The 22,762-nt window shown below is 37.9% G+C and overlaps 1 protein-coding gene across 2 annotated transcripts in view; it reads right to left on the reverse strand.

Annotated features, from left to right (window-relative positions):
• The window catches only part of dpysl2b (dihydropyrimidinase like 2b), a 29,211-nt gene extending 10,336 nt beyond the window's left edge, over positions 1–18,875 (reverse strand). Inside the window, exons 1-10 of one of the 2 annotated variants that reach the window (XM_084401003.1) lie at positions 18,798–18,875; positions 17,989–18,255; positions 6,488–6,576; positions 5,199–5,383; positions 2,915–3,079; positions 2,688–2,749; positions 1,528–1,608; positions 1,069–1,137; positions 838–958; positions 275–431 (exon numbers count right to left, since the gene is read on the reverse strand). In XM_084401003.1, coding sequence (XP_084257129.1) covers positions 275–431; positions 838–958; positions 1,069–1,137; positions 1,528–1,608; positions 2,688–2,749; positions 2,915–3,079; positions 5,199–5,383; positions 6,488–6,576; positions 17,989–18,240 — 1,181 coding nt within the window. In that variant the 5' untranslated portion in view covers positions 18,241–18,255; positions 18,798–18,875. Of the gene's footprint in view, positions 1–274; positions 432–837; positions 959–1,068; positions 1,138–1,527; positions 1,609–2,687; positions 2,750–2,914; positions 3,080–5,198; positions 5,384–6,487; positions 6,577–14,383; positions 14,679–17,988; positions 18,256–18,797 lie in introns of those variants that run through there. The other variant, XM_084401004.1, reaches the window with a different exon arrangement.
• Between the last annotated feature and the right edge of the window lie 3,887 nt (positions 18,876–22,762).

Here is a 22,762-nt window from a genome sequence, read left to right on the forward strand (position 1 = left end):
TGTAAGAATTTTATTATTATTTCTTAAATTTGATGCAGCATTAAGAGTAAACCACACGGCAGACTTAAACTGAACTGTACTCAGGCCACTTTCTGGTTTGGTCTGAGTTCAGTTCGCTTAATTTGGAACTTACACACATTAGCCACAGTTTTATGAACCGCTCTCAGACCCCATAAATTAAGTTAATTTCTCAAGATACACTTAGGGCTTCACAACCAAAACAAATCAAATCATAAATACATCCTAAAAATGAACAGACATTAAGTGATCTTACCATGACAGCAGCGAGTTGAGATAGTCCGGCGTGGTGGGATCTGGACTCAAGGGTGGGGACGTGACGTACGCGGCGGCCTTGGCCCAGTTCTTGCTCCAATAGTGTGAGCCGTCCGTGCCAAGACTTGCTGTGATTGGCTCTCCATAGACTACGGTGCCTAAATGGTTCAAAGATACTGAATTAGGAACAGCATATATAATTTCACTCTAATTCCCTTGCCTACTTCTGGAGCCTAACCACTATGATGTCATTTCTTGCGGTCCAGCCAAGAACAGCTGAGTCATAGCATGCTGATTTCTTTTTTTTTTTTTTTTTCTTGCACTACTGCAGTGCATCCCTGCTCATAAAACCTGCCTTGCTTGTCCAGTCTAATAATACCTCATTTTAATGGCGCGGACAGAGTGGGATTAGATCAAACCACCTCAGAATGTTCTTCCATTTTGGTAATTCAACCTTGAATGTTTCAGAATGGGTCAGTTAATAACTTGATTAAATCAAAGGCAGACCAATCCTAGAGTCGCCATATTTAGTTTTATATTGCGATATATTATTTTGCATCACACCTTTTTTCCTGGCCTGGGCGATGACATCAGCAGCACTTTTGCTCATCACCTTGGTGACGTAAAGAGGGCAGTTGGTCTGATTGGCCACTGTTACAGAGCGGTTGACTGCTTCCGCCTCCACCTAAATGATCCATAAAACCAATTCAATACAAAGGTTTTCTTCTACGAAACTATGTTTCCTTCTGATGAGAAAATGGAAAATATCTGTTCCCAGTATTCACTGCCATTCACCTCCTCTGGACGACTGAGGACATGTCCCTCTGGTCCAGTGATCCCCAACTCAAAAATCCTGCGCTGCTCCTGTTGAAAGAATGAAAGAAAGAAAGAGAGCGGGATGGGGAGATAAGAGTAGCATGAGATCACCGAATCTTTAAATAATCATGTCATAGCCTCAATATATACTGTATACATTAAAAACAATACATTTTATCTCCACAACCAAACTTTGTCCTCATTACAAAGAGATTGCTTATCTTCATAATGATAAATACACACAACCCTGAGCCAAAAGTCATCTGCAATTAATTATATCGACCTCATGTAGGAATATTTCCTTTGGGTTTGCTCGCCAATATAAAGTCTGAGTGTTCAATGTGGAACATATGTTTTGATTTAACATCTAAAAACAGTTTATTGTTGATATTAACTCTGAGTAATGGAGCTCAGTGCTGGACTCTCTGAAGATCTCACCTCGGCTATGATGTCTCCGTTCTCAGCATGGACCTGAGCGATGGCCCCGAGGTCCCGAATTACACTCAACACTTCGTAGATCTGCACAGAAACACTCATTTGACCTCACTCAAGAAGGAATGCCAAATATGACAGAAGCATGCTTAAAACAAATGCAATGGTCACCGCCAGACTATTCAAGCATCATTTGTTTATAAATTGCCAAGGGACTCTATTTAGATATACTCAATGAGAATTAGAACATAAACACCCAACTCCAAGAAACTTGGCACTGTACCCCCTAAAACTGTGATGGTAACAGATGGAAGACTTTTTTTAATTTTTAAAAACATTTTAAGTGCATAATTCCATGATTTATCAATCCTGAGAGAAATCATGGCATCTGTGGCACATCATGCTTCAACATGCTTCAAAAAATACCATGGTTTTACTATGGTCCATGTCCAAAATCATGGGAATACCTAGTGCATAGTTAGGGTTAAACTGCAAAAGTCACATTAAACAGCAAAATAAACTAATAAAATCCAATGTAATTCAAAACCTTAGTAATACGATGGTATTTTTGTAAGTGTATAGTCAGGATTTTCCCAAAACCTAAAAGTCACATTAAACTGAATGAATGAATGAACTTTAAAATAAAATACCACGGTTTATGGTAAGTTTAAGGTATGTCCAAAACCATAGAAATAGTAATACCATGGTCACATTAAACTGCAAACTTAAAAATAAATGAAATTAATAAATGAACAAACAAATATGCTTCAAAAAATACTATGGTTTGACCATGGTACATGTACATTTTTAATGCATAGTCAGGCTTTTTATCCAGAAAAGAAAAGTCATTGTTTAAGAAAAGTAAATAAATGAACCAATGTACTTCAAAAAAAATACCATGATACCATAGTATATTTCCAAAACAATGCTAATACCATTGTGTCTTTTGGCCATTAAGGTGTTTTTGCATTGTCAAAACGGTTTTAGACAATTTAGCAACATTGTCTTTATGTTCCTATATCTTATTCGTCCAAAAAAAAAAAAACTTTGTCTTTAAATTCTCTCTTTTGATTTCATGGTTATATATGACCCGGGTGTGTTTTTGACAGGTTTCATGAGATCCTACAAGACAAGTAAGAATGTGCAACTCACGGAGGAAGTCATACCTGGGAATCAGTGAGCTGGAAAACGTCTTTGTAAGCCAGGTAGACGAGGAAAGAGTTAATGCCTGCACACAAAGACGGGATATGAAATTACAGAGGGAAATGTCGGTGAGACATTAGGTGAAACAGCGCGGCAGCAGAATTCCTGACCGATGGAGTAAACGCTAACTCTGGTGGGTTTGTACAGCAGATACAGATGTTCACATAAGGGAATGCTGGCAGTGCTTTACCGTGATCTTTGACGAGCGTCTCCATGTCCTCTTGAACACCCTTGTGCCATTCAGTGATGTCCACGTGAAGGGAATAGTCGCAGCACGCTTTGCTGTCCGCCCATTCCCGCCACTGATTGAAGGCTGAGATCAAACTCGTCCCGGGTTCAGGCACCACATGATCGACTGTTCACAAACACACAGTGGTTAGGCAGATATTAAAGAGACTCCTACAGATTAAAAAGCACTTCAATCAGTTAAGTAATGCCGCTCTGCGCTGAAATGAGGACAAACAGAGACATGAAAACAGTCTCTTGTACTATTTTAAGCACACTGTCTCCATCCGGTCTGCCATATACTGACACACACTAAATGATGGCTGCATCATAAAGGATACAGTGACTCAGCCAAACATCACAGCTTTGATAACACTAATGAAAAAAGTATAACATAGTTATTGGATGGCAAGTCTAACCAAAGCTTAACTGTGTTATCTGTATTAAGACCATAGGAACCACAGGCAAATTGGAGAAAGTGTGAATGGTGCTTGCTAGAGCATTACTAGATGGTTGCTATGGCACTGTCATGGTTGCTAGGGTGTTGCTTACTGGCCCAAGTTTCTGCGATTTTCTGGTCCCTGAATATTAGCAGTTGCTAAGGTGTTATAAGTAGTGTTTAAAGGATTACTATGCATTTGCTCAGGGGTTGTGGGTGGTTGCCAGGGTGTTGCTAGGTGGTTGCTATGGTTATGTTGGTGGTTTCAAGGGCAGTGATAAGGCATTACTATACATTTGCTCAGGTGTAATGGGTGGTTGCCAGGGTGTTGCTATGGGGTTGTGGGTGATTGCTAGGCAGTTGTAGGTGGTTGCTATGGGATTGGGCCTTATAATATTCTTGTCCCTAGATATAAGCAGTTGCTTAGGTGTTTTGAGTAGTGTTTAAAGCATTACTATGCATTTGCTCAGGAGCTGTGGGTGGTTACCAGGGTGTTGCTATGGTAAAGTTATGTTGGTGGTTGCTAAAGTATTAATATGTGGTTGCTAGGTGTTTGCTATTGGATGTTAGTGGCTTCCAGGGCAATGATAGGGCATTCCTATGCATTTGGTCAGGTGTTGTGGGTGGTTTCCAGTATGGTGTATTGTGGTTACTGTGGTATTGTGGGTGGTTGCCCGGGCGCTGCTAAGTGGTTACTTTAGTGTTGTGGGTGGTTTCTAGAGTGTTGCTAGGTCATTGAGGGTGGTTGCTTTAGGGCATTGTTTACTAGCCCAAGTCGCTGTTTGTCTGGTCCATAGATATTAGTGGTTGCTAAGGTGTTTTGAGTAGTGCTAAAAGTGTTACTATGCATTTGCTCAGAAGCTGTGGGTGGTTACCAGGGTGTTGCTAGTTGGTTGCTATGGTAAGGTTATGTTGGTGGTTGCTAAAGTATAAATATGTGTTTGCTAGGTGTTTGCTATTGGATTGTTGGTGTCTTCCAGGGCAATGATAGGGCATTCCTATGCATTTGCTCAGGTGTTGTGGGTGATTGCCAGGGTGTTGCTATGGTTATGTTGGTGGTTGCTAGATGGTTGTGGGTGGTTGCTTTTGGATTGTTGTTGGCTTTCAGGGCAGTGATAGGGCATTCCTATGCATTTGCTCAAGTGTTGTGGGTGGTTTCCAGTATGGTGTATTGTGGTTACTGTGGTATTGTGGGTGGTTGCCTAAGTGGTTGCTAAGTGGTTACTTTAGTGTTGTGGGTGGTTTCTAGAGTGTTGCTAGGTCATTGAGGGTGGTTGCTTTAGGGCATTGTTTACTAGCCCAAGTCGCTTAGATTTTCTGGTCCATAGATATTAGTGTTTATATCTAGTAACGTTTTACTAGTAACACGTTACAATAATAACATTACATTTTGCAGTGACAAACGAATTAGTAATATGATTACTGGAATGATATTAGTTACCATTCATAAAACAGCTTGTTTCCTTCAATGGCGGGGAAATAGTTAATGAGCCGGGGGTGGGGGATGGCGTGGGTTGGCTTGAGGCCCTGCAACCGACCAAAGGGGATGGAGTATAAATAAGTATTAATATTACTTTTAAAAAGAGTAATGAGAAATAAATGAAGTTTTTGAGTAACAAACCCAACAATGGTTGTGGGTTGTTGTTGGGGCATTTCTTGTTTGTTGCTATGGCATTTCTAGGTGGTTGCAAAGGCATTGCTAAGTGGTTGCTATGATGTTCTATATGGTTACTATGCAGACAGTATGCAGACTGATCTCAAGTCAGTTTCTCCGTAAAACTCAGCATTCTGAGGCCAGTTTGACACATACTGATCATGGTGGTTCCTCCAGCCAGCGCAGCGCGGGTGCCTTGGTAGAAGTCATCTGCAGAAGTCATGCCCCTGTCAGGCATCTGGAAGCGTGTGTGCACATCAATGCCACCTGGCATCACCATACGCCCATGGGCATCGATGGTTTTCACCCCACCGGGCACTATCAGATTTTCTCCAATTTGCCTGTGAGTGAGAGTGAGATATGAAAAATGCAATACTAGTTATACAATTGGATGAATCTTAATTTAATTTCAAAAGCCAAATTGAAAGGGCTATTTCATTATCTCATTATGTGTCATGTGACATAAAGGCACATTTTGTACACACTAACCTCATAACCTCAGACTGCTGAGAGACAGATCTATCTATCTATCTATCTATCTATCTATCTATCTATCTATCTATCTATCTATCTATCTATCTATCTATCTATCCGTCTCCATCTATCTATCAATCTATCTGTCTGTCTCCATCTATCTATCTATCTATCTATCTATCTATCTATCTATCTATCTATCTATCTATCTATCTATCTATCTGTCTGTCTGTCTCCGTCTATCTATCTATCTATCTATCTATCTATCTATCTATCTATCTATCTATCCGTCTCCATCTATCTATCTATCTGTCTCCATCTATCTATCTATCTATCTATCTATCTATCTATCTATCTATCTATCTATCTATCTATCTATCTATCTATCTATCTATCTATCTATCTATCTATCTTAATCTGTCTGTCTGTCTCCGTCTATCTATCTATCTATCTATCTATCTATCTATCTATCTATCTATCTATCTATCTATCTATCTATCTATCTATCTATCTATCTATCTATCTATCTATCTGTATGTCTGTCTGATCTATCTGTCTCCATCTCTCTCTCTCTCTCTCTCTCTCTATCTATCTATATATATCGCTCTGTCTCCATCTATCTATCTATCTATCTATCTATCTATCTATCTATCTATCTATCTATCTATCTATCTATCTATCTATCCGTCTCCATCTATCTATCTGTCTGTCTCCATCCATCCATCCATCCATCCATCCATCCATCCATCCATCCATCCATCCATCCATCCATCTATCTATCTATCTATCTATCTATCTATCTATCTATCTATCTATCTATCTATCTATCTATCTATCTATCTATCTATCTATCTATCTATGTCTCTATCTATCTATCTATCTATCTATCTATCTATCTATCTATCTGACTGTCTTCCTCTCATTTGATTAGCAATCTGTTATATATTAATTTAAGAATCTCTCATACTCACTTGATCAGGCCATCCTCTATATAGATGTCGGCACAGAACGACTGATCATCATTCACAATCTTAGCCCCTTTAATCAAGAGACGGTCACTCTGTAAAGACAGATAAAATTCGCCTTAGTATCCGATCGAATTGTGTAAACGGTCTATTCACCTTGGCACAGCACTGAAGAACATTGCTGCAAGGTGAAGATGGTGTTAGAAGCAAAATATACTCTCAACATCAGTCAGGAAGACTGATGAGTATAAAACATAATATATTACAAAAATACAAATTTAACAGGAGCCAGTAAATCAGAGCTTATAAGGAACCAGCATAGTGTCGCTCGCATTCTTTATAAGGAGCATCACTCAATTCTGTGGCCTTCACAATTATAAACACATGTTCACCATGGAACATGTATCTGTCACTGTGCTACAATGTGCTCTGTTACACACTGAAGACTGAGCTGAAACTGCTATTTCTAATCTAGTGTGTACTGAATCAGTACTGGGGATTTTTAATTAATCTCAGTGATTCGAATCTTTGAAGCCATTCACCAAAATGATTAGTTCCTATTCACTCACTGATTCGTTTAGTGGCCTTTCAACAGGTTATATAGTTACACTAGTAGGTTGGTTAAGTCTTTTGAGTGTTATGAGTGAGTCAATTAATAATTCACTCAACCAATTTGATAAAAACTCTAGACTTAAAAAATGCTAGAAGTCTTATTACAATATGCATGTCTACAAAACTACAGTTAGGTTTATATCAAAATTGTGTATGGTACGCATTTATACACATTCATAATTCATCACATTTATCTCCTTTTAGTGAACAAGACTGAGTCCCACACAGAGCTGAAGGAACTACAACCAGAAACTCATTCTCAATGTTTCAATTGTTCAGTTTGTTTACGAGCGAGATGTCCCAGTTCATTCAGCAGTCTCGATCAGACTAAAAACACTGACTCATTCTGTGAAGGGGGCGTGTTCGTTCAGCAGCTAAACCAATGAAATGCTCCTTCACAGCCTGCACTCGAATTCTATTGGTTTGCACTTTAGGTCAGTCTTTTACGCTTCAGTGAATGAAAAATATGAGACAGTACAAGAAAGTGAACAAAAATGAATTTTTACTTATTTACGAAAAAATTTATTTAACAAACACAGATAATGTTTTTATAGTATACGTTTTTGTAGTAATTCAATAAATAATTACTTGAATGAAGACACATTTATAAATACATAAGAAAAAAAGCTTTATTTAGTAAATAAATAATGAAAAAACATACATGTTGAAGCAAATAAATAAATATATAAAAATGATTCATTCCCTAATGTATTTATTTTTTGTCTTTTACAGTCGGTCTATAGAAACTGCAAACAACAATGTAACAGAACTACTGACCGTCAAGTCAGTTATTAATAAGTGATTATGCAATAATTGTAGTAACTGATTAACATGAAAATAAGTGAATTTAACTGATATTTTATTTTTACAAATATTTATTTATTTATTTGCTTTACTTAAGTAATTATTTATGCAAGTGCTACACAAAGATTATAAAAAAATATATATATTTTTAAATATACATAAATATTAACATAAAACTATCATCTTCATAAAGCATAAACACTTGACTCATTCATTGAAAGGGGCATGTTTGTTCATTTGGTCCAACCAATAAAATGCTGCAGTCCTGCATTAAACAAAGCAAACAAACTAAAAATTACACTAAAGTACAATAAAGTGAACGAGAATGAATTGTTCATTACAAAGATTTGTTCGCTCGAGTCATCTTAACGTCAAAAAGTGTCCCAAATTTGTACTTTATACATTTCCAAAGCAATGAATGGATAACAGCATCATGCCTCCCAACGAAGGGTAAAGTTTGGCTCGACACCCCCGGTACGGACAACGCCACCCAGGATTCTCTTTACATTCAGAGCCCCAGAAGAACGTTCATTTTTCTGAAAAGGGAGCAATGGAACAATTCCAGTCACAAGGCCCTCGGCATCGTACGGGGACAAAGGCGACTCTGTCTGCGTTTCTGCCTCTTTGCGTGCTTGTTGGCAACCCAGCAACATGAGGCCCTCGGTGGCTTCCCAAGCCCTGCCCTGATTCACTTAGTGATGAAAGAAAATACTCCACTGACCTGACATCTCCTACTATACATATCTCAGAGCACCATTAAAGAGGAAAACAATGCCAGATACAGTACTTTAACCAACACTGTAAACCCTAACGCTCAAAATAATTAATTGGTTTGAGTAGGGAAAACTTAAACAAATTAGTTCAATCCAATTAACTTTTATGAGTTTTTAGAACTTTCTTTTTCTTCTGAGTTCACAAAACTGACACATTTTAAGTAATCTGAATTGTTTCATTGTTTTGAGTTTTATGAACTTGTATCTTTTAATTAAGTCAAACTTGCATTTAACTGAACCTGGGCTGGGATTTATATTTCCTAGCATGCTTTGCCACGGCACTCGAAAAGGAATAGTAAATGCTAAAATTAAGTGTTATATAATGTTTTTTGTGCAAGATTAATGTTAAGTGGGAGATTTAGTAGTGTTTAATCCTTTGCTATGCTAATTTAGTAGAGTTTCTGTTATGTTGCGTTTTTTGGAGTTACCATCATGGCAACAAGTGGAGCATGAGTCTGGTATGTTAAAGGTACAATATGCAATAATTTTTTGCCTCTAGAGGGCGCTACATTCCAAACAACAACAACGGCGTAGCTTGATGACGATGTGAAGGAGCGTGGAATGATGGGAACTGTCGTTTTAAACTCCACCGTGGATGTAAATCAGTCAGACGGGAATCGAAAAATCATGTTCATGGATGAGGCTAAGTTCTTTTTTATAATGACATGCTTTTTGTGGCGAGGGGGGCGTGGTTCAGCGCGGTCTGTAATGGGAGAGAGAAGAGACGAGCAAGTAGGTCAAGTGCAAATGACGAACACCTGTGTCTTATTGCTGTGATCCGCGTGGAGAGACCGCTTATAAGCCGCGCGCTGGAAAGGAGAGAGACTGAAGAGAAAATTGGACGCAGAGAAAGAAAACCGGTGGATCCGAGCTCTCATTTTTGAACTGTTTTGTGCCGTTTTGTTGCCACGGTGAATGCGCGTTGTGCACGACTTTTGTTTGTTTTGCTTTATTTTAATAAAGTACGAGTCCCAGTCACGCCGACCCCTGTCTTCTTCCTTCCTGACTCTTGAACCTCATCACACTTTTATTTCATTAAAATGAATTAACCGCAAGAAAAGTAAGGTTTAATACTAAATTCTTTATCATAGATGTTACTGTATGTCGAATTCATTGTTGTGATAACGCGGCGCAGTTTTACGTGTTCTAAACAATTGTTGTAAAAGTACATTCGAACATACCCACATCATTTGCCAAAATACTGATTAATCTTTATGTATAACACATGCTATATTTATTTACATGGCCATAAACACCAGACGTGATAAACAATGTCAATAAACTAAACACAAATCTAAAGCAATATATACTTCCCTTACATAAACATAACTATTACCGAATGCTACATTTGGAAAATATAAAATTAAGCATGCTTTGTCGACAGAACCAGCTGCAATCGGTAAAGAATAATTGTGTTCCATAACGACTGCACGAAACAAGCTAACGTTTGTTGCTTGATAGACACTACAACTACAACTTCCGCATTTGTCCAGGACTCCACGCAGTACGAGCGGAAACCGAGGGTAACACGGATATGACGCAATTGACTGGCGACTCCCAGCTCCCCCCTGCTCTAACGCCCCGTTTCCTTGGTTAAAATCGCAATTTTATCACGATTTAAAAATAGTTGGAAACATTTGGGATATTGTAAGTAATCAACTTAACAAAATATATAACACTGGCCTTGAGATTATGGGATATTTTAATGCAAAATTCTTACATATTGTACCTTTAAATGTTCTATATCGCCATACTCATTCAGCAATTGTTATGCTATGCTAATGCTATCAAAACATTGTATTACCATTTAGCAAGTTAGCATTTATTGAATTAGCTACTTAAAGCTAGACAAGTTTCCTCTACTAAACATATTTAAATTGAGATTACGTGATAATTTTAAGTTAAATTAATGAATTAGCCTACTCAAATATTTCAAGTCAAGAGCAATTCAAATGTCCGAGTACAAAATAAAAGTTCTGATTAAACTTTTCTTAACTTAAAACATTTGATGTAACTGATGTGATTACCTCAAATTCTTTGTGTTTTGCCAACTTATTCAGGTTTACAGTGAAACAGTGCTTCATTTCCTTTAGTATAGTGAGTTTAATTTTTACAAACCACCAGTGTCTAAGAATGCCTTCTACTCTGAATGTCCAGATCTTTGAAGAGGGGCTTCAGGGACCATGCAAGTGGCTTTGGCGGTCAGCCACACTGAACAGCTGCTTCATAACATGCATTACATAACCACGACAATCACTGCAATCCATTTCCTCAGTCTCTGTGCACAAATCAACCAATCACATCCCTCAATGCTGGGCTAAAGCACGATGACATCATCAGAAAGGTCATAATGTTAATTAGAGGAAGTCTAAAAAAAAACTAAAAAAAAACAACAACAACAACAGGGACTTTATGAGTTGACCTGGTGCTTGTTTTGGACCTTTTCCAGAGTCACAGTGCTAGATATTTAGTGCATGAGAACGCTCACAGGAAGTCTTCTGGTCTGTATGTTTATAATAATGACCACTGCTTGCCATAAATGATAACGTGAGTTTGAACAGACATGCTAACATAACATTATAATGTCACATGAACACCAAAAGCATGGTATGAACTATAAAGGACATTACATTTTAGACCAGAAGACGACTGATTTAGTCAGTTGACTGACTTCCAGTCTCAGGGTTTAACTTGAAGTTCCATCCCTCACTTATTTAGAAACAGATTTAGTTGAGTCAAAATCTAGTTGCCAGCTTAATCCGCATATGATCCTCTTTAAAAGAAAACTGAAAGTGTGCCTTGCATGTTTGCGTACATGGGGCCTTTTCCCCCTCTGAAGTCATTATGAATGAGAAATCCTGTATGTTTTTGGCAGGTACGAGTCAGAGTCGAGATTGTGCTTTGTGCTGGGGACACAACAGCAGAGCATTCTGGGACAGATCACTGGGTTGCACTGGAGCTGTTGCGGTTGCCATGGTAACCAGATGGCTGGGCTCAGGAGGGTTTTTATGGAATCACTGCATTTTACACTGTGTTAGATTTAAACTACATAATTCAACTACATGCAAGAAATATGATATAGTCTTATTTTTAATATCCGTTTAATTCCTTATACATTTATTTAAATAAGAATTTATTTGTTTTTATACATTTCTTACACATGTACATTCATACAGTACTTATCTACTTATGTATTTCTTGATTAACTAAATACAGATAATAGCTTTGTTTTAAAATATTTACTTATTTATTTACTAAATAAAATATTTTATTTTAATACATGTGTATTTATTTCCTTTACTAAATTTCCTTTACTTATTTAGTAAATAAATGGATAAATATTGTGAATACATTACTTATGTACGTACATGTTTAGTTACTAAATACAGATCATAGTCTTTTTTTAAATAAAAAAATATTTATTTATAATATTTAAAACAAGACTTAGCTTTCTGTATAGTAATTAAATAAGTATGCAAAAAGTAAATAAATAAATAATACAATAAACTATCATCTTTATTTAGTAAATAAATATTGTAAATGCATTGCTTATTTACAAAATATTTATGCATTTACTTATTTTAAATAAAAATTTATTTACATTTATAATATATATATATATATATTATTGTAATATTTATTTCTATATTTACTTTATAAATAATTGAGTAAAGCCAAACCAAATATCAAACTTTCATCTTTAGTAAATAAAATAATAAAGCAAATATTGAATATAAATATTTACTCACACTATTTATTTTTGTCTGATGCCGAGTTAATAATATGTGATTATGTAACAACGCCAGTAAAGTTATTACAATGAAAATAAGTGAATTTGCAGTCAATGAATTTATGAATATAAAAATGCTTTGATGTCTGACCTCATAACTACGGCTAAAAGCGAGCAGGCATGTGGTGAATTAAAGCTAACATTCATCTTTAATAAGGCACAAGAAGATGTCCGCCTGTCTGCGCAGCTGACCAATGCAGCTGGTCCTCCCAGTCCCAGACCCACCCGTCAACCATTCCAGCCAGCACACATCACATATGCCCGTGTGTCAAATATGTGTGCATCAAACCACGCCTGTGGCTATTTCTGACAGGAAATACAGATCTAATAAGGTCAACCTGAGTTTGCGTCTGTCATTTGCATGGCCATTTCAACTGCTTTTAAATATCCGCTCTACAACTTGCACCAGAACGATTCACCCAGTTGTGCTGAAGCTTTTATGAGGACAATATTTATGCACAGGGTTTTGTGTCACAGTGCGCTTGGGAGGTCCGCAGTGAGCAAATTTCGGGTCGAGAGACTGCACATGAATTCCACTACAGTACAGGGGAAACAAGAGGTGATGACTGATGGGGCCAAGCTGTGACTACAGTTAACCGACGCAACAAGTAAAAATCCAAACCGAGAGCCCTTTGCACTAGAGAGGCATTTGGTGTCACTCGACAGATCTGTTTTAAAGCGTTTAATTCATATACTTTCCGATGTGCCATAGACGCAACACTAAGAGACTGTATAGGGGTGTGGCACAGACAGCTTTAAGCAACTCCACAAGCATTTCTGTCCATGAGGCTTCAGATAGGACATTCTTCTCGCAACATTTCCCCTTGTTTCTTATCTGAATACATTCCTATCTGCATATTTGAATCTTTTTTTGCATGCATGCAATCCCACACGTGCTATAGGGATGGAGTCTCGGACTGGCTGTTCTCCAACCTCTTAGATCTTAGTAAGAGCTGGATGTGGTTTCTCTAACATGCTGGATGGAAACCACAGCCCACCTACTTCTCATTCAGCATAGCTGGGAGAATCTAAAAGGGTGTCCTAAAGCTCTCCCCCAAAACCTCAGCTGAAAGTGCTTCCTTTGAAAAGAAACAAAGGCACACCCGCCACCAGCCGAGCCGAGTGGGAGCTCCATTCGACCGTCTCCGAACAGCTATTTGCAGCATGTTTTACAATAAGACGGATCAAATTAGGTGCATTGTGATGTCATAAATACATGTTATAATCAGAGGAGTGGGGATGCATGATAATGTCTATTCTGTTGTGACTCTACAGACAATTGTTTCAGTGCATGGCTTGTCCAAATGCAAAAATGCATAGGCATGGGTCATGAAGTGCACCTATTATAAATCAAGCCCACTTTACTGAGGAAGGAAATATGATAATTTCCTCTCGGTTTGCCATGCGTTTTTCCATTATCCTGTACCGCTCCCTCAAACACGTTTATGTGCGTTTTGTTCGCGTAAAAGTCACATTGATCATTGCAATTTTTAGATACACCGTGGAATGCTGTGCTCGTTACATATTGTAACAGTCTGTATAGTAACGCTACGCAAAGTTAACGGCGCAAACAGCTTCATTAATTATAAAGGGAACGTTTCTGTTTTGCGTCGTGTAGATGGGGTGTGAATCACAAAACCAGTCCTAGAAATGCTGCAGTAGCCTACTGCTTCAAGAGCTATGTTACAGACTTTGACAGTTGAATTTCGCTTTAAAAAAACCACAAGTTAACCGGCTACAAGCACCTGAGTAACGTAGCATAATGTAGCGGAGCAGGGGATCAGCGTTCGCGAGCGTTGCGTTTAGTTCGGATCAGCGTTCATTAGCATTGCAAATCAAAAACATTCATTCTCACAGGATTTTAAATATTTCTAAACATGCTTTATACTTAGTAATAATTAAAGAAGATATTCCATAACTCACGGTTATGCGGGGAATATTCTTCTTGCCCTGATAGCCAGACATCTTCGTTCTGCTCTATTCCCTTTGATGAACCGTTATCACTGTAATAATGGATGCAACGATCTGTTTGGGAGGGGAAATGGCTTGGTTTAGGACAATTTTTGTAGTCCTCGAGAAATTAAGAGGCTAACGGAGGAGGCAAAAGCGCTAGAAATGTAAAGGACAAAAGACCTGTGCCCAATATCTCCTCTCCACTGATGCACCAAGTCCACCCAGACTGTCTGAGACAAAACGAGAGATTTTCATAGCGGAGAGCAGCGCGCATGCGCACAACCCCGCCCTGGATAGCCGGCAGCTCCTCCTCTGAGTCCAGAGAGGGTGACCAGTGTTTCAGACAATGGTGTTTTGCATAATCTCATCGAAACTGATGGGAAAAATAACACTGTTTTAGAAATGAATATTAAATATGATTGTATGCTAACGATTATGCAGTTTATTATGCCATTTGTTTAATAGTTATTAAAATATATATATAAAAAAAAATAAATTGATGAGGATAATGATTTGAATACACCTCAACAATGTGTGCATAAAAATAAACAATAATAAAAAAAAATCAATGTCTGATTTAGAATTCATGTTGACCTAGATAATGTGGTGAAGCTAAAGTCCAAAAAGGTCTAAGTGGTGTAGCTGTCTGGAAATTGAAATAATAACAACAAAAAATATCTTATAAGAAGGCAGAATTTAGTATAGAAAAAAGAGAAATATTGGCATATGAAGAAAAACAGCAGTAAAACATTTTTCATATACACATTTTTTTATATTTTAATGTATATATATGATTAATTATTTTGATCAGTTTTGATATTGAAATTTATTGACAATTTTTTGAAAAAGCATGTTTTATTCATGTCAAACCCCTAAAATGACTATTTGATGACTCAAAAATATATATAAGAATATTTTGTACTTGAATATTATATTTGAAAATGCTTTGAAAATAAATGGTTTGATAATAAAGTTGTGTGCACAGTAAGCAAATCAAATAAATGTGATTGCCTTAGATTGTCAAAGTAGCAAACCGATATGTCACATCACACTTAATGCCTTCTTAACATGAATCTTTTGCCTCAAATCTAGTGTATGTGCAAATAGCTCAACATCCGGGTCCTTCAGGCTACTTTGGTCTCAATGCAGTAGATTTAAACATGCTATTGATCTATGCGGTCATTCAGACCTGTCAAGAGGGGAAAAGCATGGGAGTGGCTTTAAATCACACTTGCCAAACAGAACAATTTCCTGTTGGGTATGGGTGACATAGCGCTTTTTGTATAGTATCATGTACAACAGTAACAGCATTCAGTGACACAGCCATACAGTTTTCTCTTCCATGGTTTATGTGAATAAGGAGGGTAATTCTGAATATAAAGAGGGAAAACAGGCATATGAGCTTTAACAGTTCCCAAGTTATTGCTCTTAAAGCCCAATCGGGGCATACTTCAATCATCGTTCAGCATCATCATTGTATCTGTAGCTATGGTTACCACATCCAGATACCAAAGCCCACACATACTTGAATTATTGAGCTCTTGGGAACTGGACTTCAATAAAGTCATCTTATTTTGTATTTTGAACATTTTCTTATTAAAAATATAAACTAGCTAGAAGGGCTGCACCTTATTTCTAAATGCACGAACCTTTGCGAGGTATAGACCTTATGCACCAGATAAACAAGCGTTCAGACATATTTAATGCTGTATTTGAACTTACATTTTTGCAATAGCTCTGTATATTTCGGCAAGGGTAACTAACTGATTAAGTGGATTTCCTTATTGTAGAGTTAACAAAAGTTATCATCAGGATTGTGATGTTTGAAGCGGATGTCATTATAGATATCCAGGGAGATTTTAAAACGAGCGGTTCATTCATCAATCTGTAAGATCTTACCTTCATGCTGTGGAAATACAAACTGGAAGACTGAAAAAAGGGGCGGGGCTACACAAGCTCTATAATGACCACTGAAGGTGTATGCATCCTTGACCTTTTTTACTGTGAGAACAACAGAAAATATTCAAGCCTTAAAAGAATTCATGGTTTTATTCACCCGCAACAACCTTAAAAATGAGTAGTGGATATTGCAAGTCAAACCCAGACAGAGTGATTAGATTTTGTATCATCCTGAAGGAATGCATTTTACAATATTGCATATTACTTCTTGCTAAATAAGTTAATCAATGGACATTGAGCTGAAATTATTTTGTCATATAGGAATAGCAGTGTAGCAGATTGGTTGCCAGGGAAAATGTCAAAAATACTGTTTAAAGGTTATTATACAAAAATATCTGACAACAGGATGCTGCGATTGACCAATCAGAATCAAGTATTCCAGAGAACAGTGTAATAAAGTGCAACAGTCCCCGCCCACTTTCTCAGCCATGCTGGTTCCGGAAGTATTTTCCCATTCATTTCTCCCATAGGGATTTCAAAACAAAGTCTTTGTGAAAGCGTTATAAGCCATGAACCAAGCCAACCAGCTACGAGGTGAATCACAACGTTACAAACTTTCATTTGAAGCAAAAAAGTATACAAAGGTACAAGACTGTGTACATAACGGCTTTAGTGAGGGAAAGAACTACAATCCCATGAGGCTTTGTGAACAGTATAACAGAATTAAAAACAATGGAGAAATATATTGTATATATGTAGGGAGATCGACTCGATTATGTCATTTGCAGTGCTTCATGGGAGTGGGCGGAGCTAAAGAGTTCTTTTAGCTTGTTTGATTGGTGTAATTTTCTATACAGCATCATGGGTGATGTAGTTTTTCACCATGAATTCTGCTGTAAAACGAAAATGTTAAAACTAAGTTTAAATAATGTGGGCTGACGGCTTCACCAGAAGCAAATACTATCAATTAGCAACCTCGTAGCTCACAGTAAGGCTGTCTTTAAAGGTTGATAAGTTATCGCTTAAAATTAATTTCCCTATGGAGAAAATGAATTGAGTTTTTACTCCTGGAACCCCGACTGTTGCACTCTATAGAGTGGTGCAGGGATGACGTCACAAACCAATATGGGTGTGTGTAATTTACACTGTACAGCAATACGTCCAAACATTGTGGAGCAAAAAGTATCAGGTTATGTTTACCACAGGCTTTATTTTACTCATAAACCGAAAACCCCCATTATAAAAACCCATAGGAAAATCTTGAGGGAACCAGTGACAAATTAGTCTTCCAGGTTTTGATGTCATCCTTGCACCATGCTATAAGTTCACATATGGACTGCAGATTAATAGATCTGTATCAAAAATCATGTAATAAAAAAAGAATCAAGGAATTTTACTTGTAAGAGTAAAAGAAACCATTCACAAACCACTTAGGGTGTTGACTTTAAAAACATATTTCAATTGTTTTAATGATTTTAAACAGCATTCATAATTAATTGGATTCTACAGAACCATCTTACCTTATTAGCTACAATATGGAAACACTTTTCATATCTAGGCAGGCCTATATAAATAAACTGATAAACTGATTGTTATTATAAGCAAGGCTTCATTTGAATGAATGATATATGTGATCAGACTGATTCACCCACATGCACAATCCCTGCAGCTCTTACCTCATCCTTCAGGTTCTGCAGATTCTCTTTCCCGGCACTTCTTCTGATCTCCACCTTTCGTGGTTTGGAGACATCCTTCTGCCTCTCGATCACCCGACCTTTCCCTGAGGACAGCGAGTCAAAGTCCAGCGTCTTGTTCTCGGACGAACCCTCCACCGGGCAGAACATGCCACAGAATTTCTGCCGTGGCTGGTTGGGGCTGGAGCTTCCCATGTTCTGGAAGAACGAAGTCGCATCTCCGATAGCAGACATTTCTCTCAGTGAATACTGTCAGATGGATGCAAAGGCATGTAAACCTTCCGGTTAGAGAGCAGGAGGTAGCTCTGTGGACACTAAATGTTAGTTTTTTTCATTGGGAGGTGAGAAACAGCATCACATGTGAGGCGAGGAGGTTCCTACAAATCCTAAAGGAATGCTAATGGATGGTTTTTTTTTTATGAGATAATAAAGATTCCTCTAAGAACGAAATAAAAACCTACTGCGTTAAAAATTAGTAATTCAATAAAAAATATGATAGAAATTCAATTAGCATTTCTTCAGGATATAAATGAGTTTCATTATCCACACCATTCAGCCCTGCATATAACATGCAATTGATCGCCACTATCAAACACTTAAGGGATGAAAATCCCTTTAGAAAAGATGCCTACTCATCATGAACAAGCTGTTGAACAATACAAAACATGTAGAACGTATGCAAATTCCTGTAAACCATGCAAATTATGGCCATGTCATGTTATTTAACGCAACACATCAAGCATTATATCGCAAAGACACAGTTAGAGAAAAATCCAGGGATGTTACCGTACAGTAGACGTGAGACCGACGGAGGATGAGGTGACGCTCTGCTGGAGAGATGAGAGGAGAAACAGCGGAAGCGACGCGGGTTTTTGAGGGTTAAATGTGTAATGTGTCCATATCTGAGGGATCTTTCCCCGGATGACTTGTCACTTAATGCTCATTGTGTGGTAGCTTACCATTGTTAGCGTTCACACCGTTTGTTTGATGAACACGCGTGTGATGTGGTAAATAAAGAGAAATGTATGTTAGGTTTAGTCATAGAATGGATAATGACTCTTAATGTTTCTTATTTTCTTCTGAGGAGTCGTTGCTCTGTTGATAGTTGAAGCGCCACGCCCATGCAGGTTAAAGTTAAGGGCGCTGTCCTTTCAGCACCACGCGACGAATCACGGAGGGTGTAATTCACTCTTTATATGACTTTCTGTTCGGTTCTGTCTGAGCTGTTCTTATGCACACATGTGTCAGATTGGCCGTTGTGTTACGTATCGCGAAATGTATAAGAATTATATAAGATTTCACTTCCATTTCAGTCATTTTGAGGAAAATGTAGGCCTAATTCTTATTGCTTTTAGTATAGGCTACTGTCTGTAGCCACAGGATGAGATCATTTCAGATTCCAGCTAAATAATTAATCTATATCTACATGCTGTCATTTACAAAAATTGACATTTACAATCTGCCAATAACTATACTGATTTAAATATCAGCTTTAAGACAATAAGGTCTGGTTTCACAAACAGGATTTAGATTAAGCCAGGATTACACCTTAGTTCAATTATAGTGCATCTTGAGACAAAACAATGGCACTGACATATTTTAAGATATGTCAGAGCAAGTTGCTTTCAGTTAAAACAGCTCAAACATGCTTTTTAGTCTGGGACTAGCTTAAGCTTTGTCTGTGAAGCTTAATTTTGAGTTGGACGACATTACGCTATGAAATAATAATATTCGGTTCAGAAACTGATCCAACTGATACATGGTTTTGAGTAGCTAGAAAGAACCGGCTCATAAGAGTCAATCGTTCAGAAATCGGAATCCACTGTTCGTGTTGTATGTTTTAAATCACTAAAAAGATTCGACTCATTAGTCTGGGAATCGGACTGCATGATGAACGGCTCATACGAGTCATTCGTTTGGGACGGGACTGCGCTGGTTTGTGCAGTATGCTTTAAAGGGATTGTTCACCCAAAAATTTAAATTTAACAGACTTTCGTTCATCTTCATAACACAAATGAAGATCTTTTTGATTTCTGTCCCTCCACTGACAGCTATGCAAATACCACTTTGACACTTCAAAAAGTTCATAAAGAGATCGTAAAACTAATCCATATGAATTGAGTGGTTTAGTCCAAACATTCTGAAGAGACACAATTGCTTTATATGGTGAACAGATTGAATTTAGGCTTTTATTCACATAAAAACATTCATCAACTCACACATCAGTTGCGGTAAACGGAAACTCAAGCATGTTCGCTTGACGTGTGAGAACCAATGAGGTTCATTCTCCTGTGTTACGCAGCATGTTTCAGCAAGAAATGTTCATCATATAAAGCGAGTCTCTTCAGAAAATTTTGACTAAACCGCTCAATTCATATGGATTTGTTTTTCGATCTTTTGAACTTTTTGAAGTGTCAAATTGGTATTTGCGTAGCTGTCAATGGAGTGACAGAAAATGTCTTCATTTGTGTTCCAAAGATGAACGAAAGTCTTACGGACTTGGAACAACAACATGAGGGCGAGTAATTAATGACAGAATTTTCATTTTTGGGTGAGCTATCCCTTTAATCCATTAAAAACAGCAAAAATATCTTTCCAAGCAAGTTCAGTAGACACAAAAACTCCAGACAACATGAGGTGTAGAAAATTATAAGTGATCTAGGAGCTTTATAGCTTTTTACAGCGGACGCCATTGAAAACATCTCAGCCTCACTTTCATTACTCACCATGACGCTGCTCTGAATAAGGTCTATAGCAACACATAGTAGCCTAATTATCTATGATTCCAAGTAATAAAAGCCAATATATTTTGCTCACACATTTCTCTTTTTGCCGATTTTGCTGAGTATGTTGGCCAGTGGAACAATTTGGTGGAGAGTCGCTCATTGGAGACACATTCTCTTCTGCCCTCACAATAATAGCTCCGAGAGCCCAGTTTCCATAACAACAACAGGCTACCCGCTCAAAAGAGTTGCTGCATTAGCTACTGTCTTTGCAGGCTGTTGGACTGAGGGGGAAAGAGTGAGACAGTTTGTGACACAAAAGGAACAAAGGATCAACTCTTTTAATTTAACCCCCACCCCAAATCAAACATCAGACATGCATGCATAAAACTGATGCTGCAAAGAGAAAAAACTTCATAGACATTTCCAAAACACTCCTCTGGTAAACAGGAGTAATTAAATAGGTCAGGTAATGAACATGAGCATGCATACTTCAGTCATCATTCATTACGGAACCTCACAACACCTGTTTCGGCCAATCACAAGACTGGGAATTTAATTACAGCCCCTCCCCCTACATCCTATGCGGTTGCCATGGGTTACTGCGAGGAACACTAGACTAATTCAAACAGGAATACACAGGAACAAATTTTTTTTAACCAATTATTTTAAGGACATAACTTATTTAATGGCCTAAAATACAAAAAGTCATTATTCAGTCAATTTAATCTCAAATAATTCTGCAGTGTGAATGCGGCAGATAACAAAATAATGCAATTAATTATGTCAAAGCCACAATAATTAGCGATTCATGTCGACGTCACTGAATGGAACGTATCAGCTGTATTCTGATTCGTTTTGTGTTGTGCTGAAGAAAACGCCCTGCAGGTTGCAGCATTGCTGACTCATCAGTCATTTGGCAGGGGAAAACTGTAAAAAAAACTGTATCCATAAGAAAGATATTGGAATACAGATATATAATATCCTGCTCGGTTAGAATGAGGCACACCCTTAATTTCCCTTCTGCGCCACTAGAGGGCAGTTGAGTAGCGCTTTAGATTTCAACTCCATCCAGACTGATTTATTTTTAATTAAATTTCAACCAGGTGAACTCACAAAGGTAGTTTGGTAAAATTGGTTTTAGCCTCTTAGCTGTGGGCAAATGCACGTAGCACCCCTCGAGAGTACACATGAATTCGTGTAGCATTTCACACAAAATCAATGGATAAAATTGATTCAGTGCTAATAGCTTTTCTGAATCTGCACACTGCTGTAAAACCAAATCAAAGGACAGATGAAGCATTTCGACAAAAGATATCATATAAGTGGCCCTCATAACTGGCACTGTGGGGCTCATTCAACCCTGGGTGATCCATAAGGAACTTAAGCAAGGAACTGTGAAAGCCCACATTATCTCAGACAGAAAAAAATGACAGGCATTTCGTATCACAGTTAGGATGAGGGCATGAACTTGAAGGCTACAAGAAACATGAGTCAGATGTAAGATGTGCCGGGCAGACTCATGTTTAGGTGGAACTGGGTTTGGCTAACCGATCCTAACATCTCAGCGAGAAAATAAGCCACACTCACTATAGTGAGATCATAACGGAGAGCTGCATGTAACATGACATAGTTGATGAAAGGACCACAGACGTCACTCTGTCTCTGTTCTGGTCTTTCTCCAAAGTAATCATCTCACAGAAGTATTAACAACTGGCTCGGTGTTCGGTGTGAACTGTAGAGCCGAAGAGATCTGACCTCAGGTCGAATTCCCAGACGTGTGCTTCAGAGCTCGAATACGGGCTAATTCTGGGTCCTGATTGCTAGCATTGCTGGGTGGCTACATTCAAAAGAGATTCTAGAAAAGTATGGTTATTTATCTGATCCAATGGGAAATTATGATATAGGCTAACAATATTTTGACGGGACGGGTCGGATTTGGCGCGAAATGTCCATAAACATAAGAATGTTCGGCAAATTTCTAAACGGTATAACTAAATTCTTATTATTATCGGTGGATCTTTAAGGTGCAT

This window comes from Rutilus rutilus, assembly GCF_951802725.1.
Source record: "Rutilus rutilus genome assembly, chromosome: 25".
Taxonomy (NCBI): Eukaryota; Metazoa; Chordata; class Actinopteri; order Cypriniformes; family Leuciscidae; genus Rutilus; species Rutilus rutilus.